The sequence below is a fragment of the Mastomys coucha genome, unplaced genomic scaffold, assembly GCF_008632895.1.
Source record: "Mastomys coucha isolate ucsf_1 unplaced genomic scaffold, UCSF_Mcou_1 pScaffold4, whole genome shotgun sequence".
Classification (NCBI taxonomy): domain Eukaryota; kingdom Metazoa; phylum Chordata; class Mammalia; order Rodentia; family Muridae; genus Mastomys; species Mastomys coucha.
In genome coordinates, this window is record NW_022196910.1 from 34,970,935 (window position 1) to 34,984,032 (window position 13,098).

The window sequence follows — 13,098 nt, forward strand, 5'->3', positions numbered from 1 at the left end:
GAAAAGTAAGTCAGAAGTGGAGATAATTAAAACATTTCAGAGGACAGCTTAGGTGAATTTATAGAAGATTTTTAATTTGCATGCCTGATTGATTTATAAGTTGTATACCTGATTGGATTATAATTGTGAATTTACATAAAAGCAGAGAGTTGTTTATTCATTTCCCTGGATGAACAACACATTAGTTCTGAAGTAGGTGGCACTTACTATATTTTCACTTATGATCTCCCAGAAAGACATTTTAGCTGGGAACTTGGTATCAAAATATTCTTGTGACTATTTTTAATCTTGCTTCATTTCCACACAGTCTAAATAAAGAGATTCATCAGTGCCAGTGTACATGTGAAAATTGAAAGCCATGACTTACATAGAACTGCAATTATCACTTCAGAAATGGGCCAAACTGTCCTTATATGAGCATTTACGAACTTCTCCCCTTTTGAAAAACCACCCTTGATCACAGAAAGACCTTTACCTATAGGTGAATATCCACCTAGTGGCTAGGCAGGACATGTGTAATTACTTTTTAAAAGATGCAGAAGGTGTTTTGTCTCATTTGATCATTGTGTAGTTACTCTCAATGTTTCTACCTGACATTTAAGATGTGTGTTAGTATAGAGATATTCAAACTGCAGTACTAGAATTTCTTTACTAGTGAAAACCAAAGTAGCAAAAAAATACCAAAAAGTAATCCAGGGGTGGAACAGATGATACAAATTAAAAGGTCTGTCCAAAAAGAAAAGGTGCAGTCTTTTGTTTAAAACAGGAAATTATCCGTTCTTTTTAGCAGAGAGGTTTTGTGGATTGTCTTGTCCCACCATGTCAGTTCACCCTCATGCACCCCAGCACCTGAGGCAGAACCCAGAACCTGGCCCTTATAGCAAATGTTCCAGGTGATTTTCATGAAAAAAGTATTTTAGAGGAAATTTAAGAAAATGGTGTTTGTGGGAATTCTGTTTGAAATGGCGCTCTCTAAAACACCACTGTCAGATCATACACTTCGAAAATCCAAAGTTCAAATTCATTTAAAATGAAGCTTGCATGACTTGGGCCATCTGTGAGCTTCCAGTCTGAGCCTAGAGCTCTTGACAGTCACTCTTGCTTCCCACACCTTCCCTGTTCTTGTCGGCTAGGGACATGTCTACCAGTCTGTCACACCCTTGCTTTACCATCCCAGGGACTTTGTTTGAACCTGAGCCAATTGTGACTATCAACCATGACATTTTATCTTCCAACCCTGCTCCTTTGAGTGAGCTCATTTCCCCACAATGTTAGCCTTCTCCCTCTTCATCTAGCTAATTCATCTTTTCTTCCAGGATTTACTTCAGGCTATGTCTCTATGTGAAAAGTAAAAATAAAAAGACAATGAAAGGAAGGGTGTTCAGATCTTAACATTCATTATTGCGTACTTCCATTACAGTTTTCATAGAACTGAAGAACAGGGGGTTGTAGCATGCTGAGAGGAAGCTGGCGCTTGAGAGGTTCAACTAGGTTTGCTAGAGTGACACAGCAAGTATGTGACAGGCAGGGTGCTAAATCAGTTCTAATTGACTCCAAATCTATGCTGCAAATCTCCTTTAAATGCAGGGTTGTTTGAGTGCAGTGGTTCTCAACCTGTGGGTCACAACCCACTTGGGGTTTGAATGTTAGATATCCTACATATCAGTTAATTACAATATGAATCATAACAGTAGAAAAATACACTTATAAAGTAGTAATGAAATAATTTTATGGATGGGGGTCTTCACAACATGAGGAATTGTATTGAAGGAAACATAGGAACCATTAGGAAGCATAGGAGGCATGAGGAAGGTTGAGAACCACTACTTCAGTGTCTCCTCCCCCACTCCAGGAGTTCTTCTAAAAGCTTATGTATACTCTGGTGCAGCACATCACACTTCCTAATTTTATTCTCCTTAAGGAATCCTTCATTTGAGCATGTTATGAATAACATTGATTGCATCTTCTAATTAGACAAACTCCCAGGATACAACAATAACTGAAAAAGACAAGGATCTTCATACATTGCTCACAGACACAGTGGGAAGACAGATAAATACACAATGAATTTGACTAAGGGCTGATAATGATCTATCAGGGTATTTGAGAGCATCGCGAGAAGTTTCCTGAAGCTAGGACATACTGTACAGAATATGTTAAGTGGGAAAGGGACTTCATACATCACTTCTCCTAAAGGTACAGATAAGAACAAAATGAACCTAAAATGTGATATAACTGAAAAGATTCCACCCCTGGGACGTGGGCTTGAAAGAAGACCACAAGAGCTGAGGTGGAAAGGAGGACTACTGCCAAGTTGATAAGAACCTAGCAGGACAATATAAAGAAATCTGAAAGCTTTGAAGCCCAACAGACCTGGAAAGTCAGATTTCCATATGGAGAAAGCCACTGTTTCTGCAGTGGGTGGGGTGGAGTAGAGATAGGGCTTTAGTTGGGGTATCAGGAAGACAGACAAGGGGCTACTAAAGGAACTCACCTAACAGTACTGGTTCCCAAGGCCAGAACGCTGCTCATAGTAAGGAAAGATCGTCAAGATGATTGAAATATAAAGACAAAGAGTAAAAGCAGAAGACACAAGCAGTGTACTGTTCATACAAAAACACACAAAACCACACAGAAAAAAATCTAGATCTATCCAAACCTCATTAGGAGAAGGTATAATTATCATAAAAGATGGAATTCACTAACCTGCTTGTAAGGAGCATCGTTGAGGTAGATCTCAGTGTCTCCAATTGATATCAAAACACTTTTAGAACAAACAATATCATTGTCAAAGCATTTCTTGTTCTGGGATATCACAGATATATCAGAATCATCTGTACTCTGAAATAGGTCAAGAATATTTTATTGGCTTAATATGTGTACTATATATAAATTCTAGTCATGTTTATTAAGAAATTTAAAGACAACCAAGGTTTATAATGGCCTACATTATAATTGAAAAAGAATATTTCTAAAGCAAGACTAAAAATTATATTTAGCTGAAAGTGAGAAAATACTCTACTGAAATACTGCAGTCTTTAAATAATTGCCCCTAATTTTTTTTCAAATTATGTACTAGCAAAGAATTTTAGATCCATTTCATTATGATAGGTCTACCATTATAGTTCTCTTTAATAGATAGATAGATAGATAGATAGATAGATAGATAGATAGATAGATAGATAGATAGAAACATGTTATATATATAAGTAACTTAGATTTTACCTATATATTAGTCCTTAAAAATAATACATATTTTCATTTTTAGAAAATAAATACTTTCCTTTATTTTAGGGATTTTTGGGCTGCTTACTACCTCCAAGGAAGAACTGAAATAGACGCAAACTTGTGCCACGAACTAGCAGACAAAATAGTGCATTTATTTGAGTATTTGCTTTGATGATGTCACATCTAATTCTGTAAATATTTGAAATAGATTTTTATTGAAAAACAGAAAGATTCATTGTTTAAGAAAGCTGGCTTTCTGTAAGAAAACTTTTGAAACATTGAAGTCATTGTCAGTCAAAACCTCACAACGTGCTGACCCAGACGTGGATAGTTGGGGTGTGATCTCTATATCCAGACTCTCCAAGATCATATCCTCTCATACCCATTCACTTAGCATCATTACGCAAATGATCATAGCCACTCCTCCATGCACTCACCAAGTTAGAGTGGGATAGCAGCAGTGTAGGAACCTTGCATGTCACATGGCCCTGATGAGGATAGTTCAGAGCTCTGGCAGGTGGTTAAGACGGGGTGGTAGTGGTGGTGCATGCTTTTAATCCCAGCAGCTGGGAGGCAGAGGCAGGTGGATCTCTGAATTCAAGGTCAGCCTGGTCTACAGAGTGAGTTCCAGGACAGCCAGGGCTATACAGAGAAACCATGTCTTGAAAAGACAAAACAAACAAACAAACAAAGATGCACAGGTACACAAGTGAAATGTAATATTTGGACATCAGCAATTCTTAGAACAAGCCTTCTAATCAGCTGTCTTGTTAGAGTGTCCAGAGAGCTTCATGTGTGGATCTGTTCAGGTATGAGTGTTAAACACTCCTTCCCAACCATACTCAAATTCCCTGTGTATGACAGGCACAATATTCAAATGAATCACTTCTTGATATGTGCTTATGTATCAGAGTTCAGCCTACAGCTATCTTCTCAAGCAATAAGGGCCATTGACCTTAAGCAATGACATATGCCATCATTTGGGCAGTGACACTATCCTGTTATTAACTGTCTAGGCCAAGATTAGTCATCAGTGTTCTGCCCAGATTTCTGTGACTGGTTATGAGTGCTCTGAGAGACATGGGACTTAAGTTTATCTCCCTAAGACGATCCCCTAGCAGTTGAGAGAGAATACCAAGACTACAGTGCGCTCTTTTATTTATGATCTCATCGACTTCCCATGAAAGCCATTGCCATGGTGATGTTCTGGCTGTGAGTAGCATCTCTGGGATGACACTGACCTAAATACACAGTCAAGGATGTCGTGAGAAATTGAAGTGACGCTTCCATGGGCTTTCTGCTTCAGTAAGTTAAAAGTTTCTGCCTCTAGCTGCTTCTTTTGTACTTGCAACCTAAGAGGGTTCCTTTGGCTTCCCAGCTTCACAATTTAAAATTTTCATATATGTATACTATATTTATATCTTTTCCCTGTCTTTATACTTTCTCTAATGATCCCTTCACCTCCACAACACACTCTCCCCAAGGCTTACTGCCTTTTTACATAATTATTATTGGTGTGTGTGTGTTGACATGTCAACTGGTAGCATCATTATGCAGGTCTTGTTTAGATGATCAAATTGTTGAGATGCTATGAATGCAGTGTCCCTGTCATTTATAAAAGATACAGTCTACCAGCACACATTCTGTCCCTTTGGCTCTTTCAATTGTTTCTTCCTCTCTTCCATGATGTTGCTTGAACCTTGGGCAAAGCAATGGTCTTGTAGATGTATCATTTGGGACCAGGTACACCATGGCCTAGTGGTCCCTACATTTTGACTGGTTATAATTTTTTGTTATAGTTTCTATCTGCTGCAAGAAGCTTCTTTGATAAGAGACAAGAGCTATACTTACTGGTGGGTATAAGACTAAGTTAATAATGCAGTTAAAATTATCCTGGTTTAAGGATGAGCCAGTAGTTGGGTTGTCTCTAGATTTCATTTACTCACCAGCTATGGACAATTGGCTAGGTTTATAGTCCTAGGCATGAATTTCCTCTTATTGAGTGGACCTTAAGTCCAATTAGAGAGCTGTAGGTTACCACCAAGATATAAACACTACTATTGCACCTTTGGGGATAGTTTGCTATGCTGGTTATTGTTCTGGTTTATAGATATCACATGGGGAGGCAGCTGTTGATTGATTTTCTTCCATGTCAGCCTTGTGCAGTGTCATAAGACTTACTGCTAAAGAAGCCATTTTCAAAGATGCCATCACCACAGAGCTGACAACTGAGTGACCCTAGGACAAACTGTTCCTCCCATCATAGCTCACCATAAGTGTCACTGCAGTATATGCTGAGCACTGGCCTTGCCATACATATACAGGACTGTACCTACATGAAGGACTGTACAAGGGATGCTCATACCCATGCCAGAGCAAGAGGTGTGCAAAGATATTGTACCCATAAACAATTCCTTTTCTTCACTTTTAGTTTTCCCTTGTTTAATATCTAATTTCAACTTAGTGGACCAACTTTGCTTTACACTGTCTGATTACTTTCCTTTTGCTTCTGAATAGGTTTTCCCAAAGAACAGGAGTAGGCATGGAGTTAGAGGCCTCCCTGCCTCATCCTCCAAGTACTGAAATGGTCTTAGGTTGTCTAACTACATTGCTACCTCTTTTTATTTTCATCCTATCTTTAGTGAAGCAGCCCTAAATTCTTTCTTTGCTTTTGTTGTCTCCCCTTTATTTACTTTTCTCTTTTCTATTTTACTCATGATTAATAGACTCCACATGCTTATTTCCTTTCCATCCACACCCTTAGTGATGTCTTAAATCACACCATACTGCCAAGTCATATTACACAGCCTAGCAAAGTCATGCATCACACTTAAAGTATAAAACGTGCCATAATGAACACAAAGTAAAAGTAGTCCACGGCCATGAATCCATCTCTGTAGAAAGTATGCGAAGGGATTCTATTCACTGAAGAGAATGATAGACACATCAGGTCACAAGGAGGAAGAAGCAACACTAAGACAAGAAATAACCAATGCAGATCAGGACTGTGTGAGAATTATCAAAACAACAAAATTCATATACATCCCTCAATAGTAACTCTGAATGCTATGGCCTTATTTCTCTAATCAAAATGTATAGACTAGGGCAATAAATGTTAAAACTGGACTTATCTATTTCTTGCCTACAAGAAATGTATCTCACTAGAAAAGAAGAACACATAGCCTTAGAATGAAAGAAATGAAAAATGTCCCAAGCAAATATAGCTGGAAAACATTCAGGCATAGAAATACTAACATCCAGTAGAATAGATTCCAAACTAAAATTAATAAAATAAAATGAAGAAAGTCAATCATTCAATTATAAATACACATGCATTGAACACTGCTATATTTAAACATTGCTCCAATACAGAAACAATGAGTGACTATGATATGTCACTCTCACAGATAGGTAATCCAGATGAATCATCAGCATAGAAATGCCAATGTTTGTTATGTGATAGAACAAATGAATTTAACAAACTCCTGTAATATTCTAGCCAAATAGTGCAGATATACATTCTTCTAACCAGCCCATGGGAATGTATTATTTAAAATATTTCTAGAAAATATGTTGACACAAAATGAGTCTCAAAAAATGTAAGAAAATTCAAAATAGTTACTTGGATTCCATCTGATAGCTGTGGAATATAGCTAAGCTGAAAGTAATGAGTGAAACCACCAATAGGACATACACATACTTGTAGAGAGTAAAGGACAATACTTGATGATGAGTGGATTGGTGAAGAAACTGGGGATGTTTTTAAATTCCTAAAATCAAATGAAAAACCAATATCATACATAACATTTCAAAAATATAAAATGCCTTGGAATAAACCTAACCAAGAAAAAAAGAAATTCTACAATGAATAGTTTTTATTGGTTATTTTCTTTAATTAGATTTCAAATGTTAGCCCCTTTCCTGGTTTCTCCCCCAGAAGCCCTCTATACTATCCCCCTCCCCATGCTTCTATGAGGGTGTTCCCCCACCCACCCACCCACTCCTACCTCCCTGACCTTGAATTCCCCTACACTGGGGCATCAAGCTTTCACAGGCCCAAGGGCCTCTCCTCACATTGATGCCCAACAAAGCTATACTCTGCTATATATGCGGTTGGAGCCATGGGCCCCTTCATGTGTACTCTTTGGTTGGTGTCTTAGTCCCTGGAAGCTCTGAGGGGTCTGCTTCATTAATATTGTTGTTCACCCTATGGGGTTACAAACCCCTTCAGCTCCTTCAATCCTTTCTCAAACTCCTCCACTGGGGAATCTATGCTCAGTCCAATGGTTGGCTGAGAGCATCCAACTATGTATTTACCAGGCCCTGGCAGAGCCTCACAAGAGACAGCTATATCAGGCTCCTGTCAGCAAGTACTTCTTGGCATCCACAATAGTGTCTGGGTTTGGTTAGTGTATATGCGATGGATCCCCAGGTGGGGCAGTCTCTGGGTGGCCTTTCCTTCAGTCTCTCCTCCACCCTTTGTCTCAGTATTTGCTCCTGTGAGTATTTTGTTTCCCCTTCTAAGAAGGACTGAAACACCCACACTTTGGTCTTCATTCTTCTTGAGGTTCATGTGGTTTGTGAATTGTACCTTGGGTATTCAGAGCTTTTGGGCTAATATCCACTTATCAATGAGTGCATACCATGTGTGTTCTTTTGTGATCACATTATCACATTCAGGATGATATTTTTGTGTTCCATCCATTTGCCTAATAATTTCATGAATTCATTGTTTTTAATAGCTGAGTAGTACTCCATTGTGTACCACATTTTCTGTATCCTTTCCTCTGTTGAAGGACATCTGAGTTATTTCCAGCTTCTGGCTATTACAAATAAGGCTCCTATGAACATAGTGGAGCACATGCCCCTATGGCATAGTGAGGCATCTTTTGAGTATATGCTCAGGAGTTGTAAAGCTAGGTCTTCAGGTAGATCTATTTCCAATTTTCTGAGGAACCACCAGACTGATTTCCAAAGTGGTTGTACCAGCTTGCAATCCCACCAGCAATGGAGGAGTGTTCCTCTATTGCCACATCCTCACCAGCATCTACTGTTACCTGAGTTTTTGATCTTAGCTATTCTGAATGGTGTGAGGTGGAATCTCAGGGTCATTTTGGGTTGAATTTCCCTGATGACTAATAATGTTGAACATTTCTTTAGGTGCTTCTTGGGCCATTCGATATTCCTCAGTTGAAAATTCTTTGTTTAGCTCTCTACCCCATTTTTAATAGGGTTATTTGTTTCTCTGAATATTTTTAAACAACTAAAGAAACTGAAGAGGATTCTAGAAGTTTTAAAATTCCTTTGCTCATATGTCAATATAATTAATGTATTAAGAATGATTATGTCAACAAAACTAATGTACAGATTTAATGTAATCTCTATCAAAATTCTGGTGGTATTCTTGATAAAAACAGAAAAATCAGTACTAACTTTCATAGGAAAGCACAAATACCATAGGCAGCCAATGCAATTCTAAACAAAAAGAGTTATGCTGGACTTACAACAGTACTTGATTTCAAGTTACACTGAAGAGTCGTAGATGGGAAAACAAAATGGCATTGTCACAAAACAGATATGTATTCACTATAACAGAGAAACAGAATTACATTTAGACTGCAAAATATATCTTTTTTTGAAAAAATTTTCAAAACCATACATTGGAGAAAAGGGGACTTTTTAATGAATAGTTCCAGAGAAAATGAATTTATACACAGAAGCTCTAGTTTAATAGAGCTTCCCCTATCATCTTGTAAAAAAAAGTCAGATGGATTAATGATCAAAACATAGGAACCTGAAACTCTGAAGCTATTAAGAAACAATAAACTCTAAAACAGTGGCTCTCAATCTGGAGGTCGAATAACCCTTTCACAAGGGTCATCTAAAACCATTTTGCATATCAGATATTAACACTGTGATTCATAATAGTAGCAAAATTATAGCTATGGAATAGCAAAGAATTAATTTTGCAGTTGGCGGTGACCACACCATGAGAAAATGTATTAAAGGGTTGCAGAATTAGAAAGGTTGAGAACTGCTGCTCTAAGATACAAGCAGAAGAAAGGAACTTTTGAAAAGGATTCCAACAGTTCAAGGAATGATGCCAAGAACTGAAAAAATTACATTACACATAATTTAAAAGGTTCTTCACAGAAAAGAAATCAAAGTAAAGAGAGACTCTGCAGGATGGGAGAAAGTCTTTACCACATGTAGGTATGAGAGAATTAGAGTATAGAAAGAACAAAAATAAGTCAATAATAAAAGCACATTATATGGTCAATAAATAAAATTAAGAGAGAACTTTTAAAAGATGAGAAACAAATGGAAAAAAATATTCAAAATCTTTAGCCATCAGAAAATGTAAATTGAAATTGCATTAAGATTCCCTCTCTTCCCAGTCAGAATGGCTATCAGCAAAAAAGCATATGACAAAAATAATAACAAGAAAGAGGATAAATGCCAAGCTTTATAGACAGGAAAGAAGATATAAACTGGTCAAGGCACCATGAAAATCTGTATGAAGATTCCTCAAAAATGTGAAAACCAGATCTTCCATGTGACTCAACTATACCTCTGCTGAGTATATGCCAGGATCATTTCAAATCAACACAGAGATATTTGTGCACCCATGTTAACTGCAACTCTATTCACAATAGTCAAATTATAGAGTCAGCCTAGATTTCCATCAACAGATGGATAAAGAAAATGTGAGGTATACACACACGTACATACATGCTCATGTGTGCACGTGTGCATGCATACATGAACACATGCACATGCAATTTTATTTAGCCATAAGACAAATGAAATCATAGCACATGTTGGGAAGTAGATATAAGGTAGATCTTTAAAATTAAGTAAAATAAGTCAGACATATAAATATATATTTTTCTCACTTACGAGTCCTACATTATACATAGATGCCTTGAACCATTTACACACACAAACATACATGCAATACACACATTCACACAGGCACATACATGCATACACATATATGCACATACACACACACGTGTATTCTCACACAGGCAAAAGTTGATGACAGCAGAAGGGCTACTAGAAGAAAGTAGACTAGCAGAGCTTAGAAGGGCTATTCATCAACTTGTTCAAAGTATGTGGTACACTTGCAGAATTTGTTTTATGGAAAACAAGCACTGTGAACAATGAATATACATCAATCAAACAAATTTTTAAAAGAGGAATAGATTGGTGTCAAGGTTATCTATTTTAGAACATATAAAGGCAGAATTGAAAAAATCTTAGTTTGTTCTTGTTTGCTCTGGTTTTGATAATGCCACTAGTAAAGAAGTTAGGAGTAGTTCTAGCAATGGTTGAAGAGAGAAGTCCAACTTGTAAGGACTCCTTCATTTCAGAGAACATCATTTAACTGTGCACACCTAAATCTATGCTTTACTGGACCCCTTTCCCTCCTAACTTACACTTGGCACATCTTCTGCTGAATCAAAGTTCCTCACTCTCTGCCCTTTCATGGATGAACATCTCAGACTCCACAGCCTCAGAATTCACTAACATACAGTGGTATATATATATATATTTAATTCGCAAATTATAATTGCATATAGTTACAAGTAAAATTCCAATGTCATAGGCAGAAAGTGTGGAATAATTAGGTGAAACTGATTAATATACTCGCCAGCTCATATGCATACCATTTTCCCAGGGGGAAAAATGTTTATACTATCTTTGCAAATTTCCAAAGTGGTCTTTCTCTTTCTAAATGTCAAAAGTATTTGTTCCTCACCCTTTAACCCTTTAAAGGAGATTTCATCAAAAGAAGAAGAATGGAGACAACCCACTGTGTCAGCTCTAGACTTAGCAGTGGAGTACAATGATGGACATAGTAGAGGTAGGCCTGGGTTCATTTAAATGTTAAGTAGGGCTAGGGCATTATCATGTAATCACAAAAAAAATTTCAAATCCCCATATAGACTCCCTGTATGTTTTCTTTTGAGACCAAAGAGGGTGTGTTTTCCTCATGAAATAACATGAGAATGTTATTAAAAGCATATGGATTTTCATGTAAATTCTTTATACATAGATTTTTTTCATACCACCAGCAATATGAGCACTAAATTGATATATATCCTAGTTTGACCAAATTATCCTTGGCTTGTTAATAATTACTTCAGCAGTGCCTGGAGGAGAAGAGAGTTTAGTGAATGGTGTTGACAGAGTAATTAGTGTGTCCGTGTGGTTCATTTTTCCTTAATAAGTGCTGGGAGCTCTTGGCTTCTTTCTGAACAATCCTTCTGCAAAGCATTGCCTGAACTTTGAAAAGCACCATAATAAGGACCATTAAGATGATTATAGCATTGTTCTACTAAAAAATAATTAATGTCATGCTTTTATGTTCTTGTGAATGGTTTTTAAAGCAGAAAAAAATTGTATATAATGCAGGGTTTTGTTTGTTCTTCCTCTTAGGAAGAGTTATTTAGATTAAAAGATAAGAGAAGTGAGCTGTAAGGCTTTTATTACAATTACATTCCTGTTATTATTAACCAAAGTACCTCAGTGTTCGCTCTGTTATTTCATATTGAATCAGAAATGTCAAGAAATGTTCTATATTATGTGTTCTGTCTCCTAACACCCTGCTATGTTGACAGAAACCTGCAACAACAGCCATGCTGAGAGTTGTGTGTCTATAATTCCCATTCCTGATCTACTTCAAGTTAATATTAGGTTTTGAAATAATGTGACAGTTACTAGGCAACACAACAACAATTACAAAGCTAGATGGAAAAGGTCAATATCAAGGCTCTTTATTCTCACCATGCTAAAAGCTCTGATAGACAATAGAATTTCAAAGAATTCCAAAACTTGACCTGTCAGTGCCTTTCAAAGTAGAATCGGATTTTGCTTGACAGGATAGTGTCAGCATCTGTCACATGCAAGTCTCAACCTCCTATAAGGTAACCATTCTATACGAAGTCCCTGCTGATCAACAAGTAAGCAAGACATAGTTATATCTGCAAGGTGTTATGAGAACACAGCAATGTGGAATTTCATGGAAGCAACACACATAGAAATACAGAACCTGTAAGAGCCAGAGTTTTAAGAAAACTAGAGAAGAGAGCACACAAGTAGGCCAGGTGATCAGAAACAAGGGACCAGAAAGCAGTAGTTACTACAAGACAAGAAAACAAAATCAGATGAAAACTACAAAGGTTTAAAGGAGATTTCTTGGTGGATTTCTTGCTGTATAAGCAGCATGACCTGAGTTCGATCACCAAAGCACTATTTAAAAATATCCTGACCTAGTGACATACAGTTACATATTCAGATCTTAGGAGACAGAGAAATAAATTCCTGGAGCTCAATAGCTATTCAGGATAGCCTTTCATTTTTAAATCTCTGGCTCAATGAGAGGCCTTATCTCAAAAAGTACAGTTGGGAAATATTTATGTAGATACTTCTGGCCACAGCACACACACACACACACACACACACACACACACACACACACACACACTTACTTGACCATTCACAGGAACATAAAGTCTGTGTGTGTACATGTATGTGAAAACTTAAGTAAGGTTTAGAAATTTCAGAAAGCTTTCAGGGGTTTTAGGAAAACAGTAACATTTGAAGGATGAGCTAAGAAGAACATTGAAAACCTACTCAACAAGCTAGGGAAGAAACCTGACAGTGACTGTTGCCTGATGGAGGTTCATGGAATGAGAGTTTGACTCTGAAATCTGAAATATAGAATATATACTTCCGGGTTTTGTTAAAAGTACAAATCATAAACCATAAGAAACTCAAGAAGAAGGAAGACCAGAGTGTGGATACTTCATTCCTTCTTAAAAGGGGAAACAAAATACCCATGGAAGGAGTTGTAGAGACTAA

General features: G+C 37.2%; 1 protein-coding gene across 2 annotated transcripts in view; it reads right to left on the bottom strand.

Annotated features, from left to right (window-relative positions):
• Otogl (otogelin like) overlaps positions 1-13,098 on the bottom strand; it is a 149,978-nt gene that overhangs the window by 67,955 nt on the left and 68,925 nt on the right. For both annotated transcript variants that reach the window (XM_031349232.1, XM_031349231.1), the window contains exon 26: positions 2,707-2,841. In XM_031349232.1, coding sequence (XP_031205092.1) covers positions 2,707-2,841 — 135 coding nt within the window. The remainder of the gene's footprint in view (positions 1-2,706; positions 2,842-13,098) is intronic.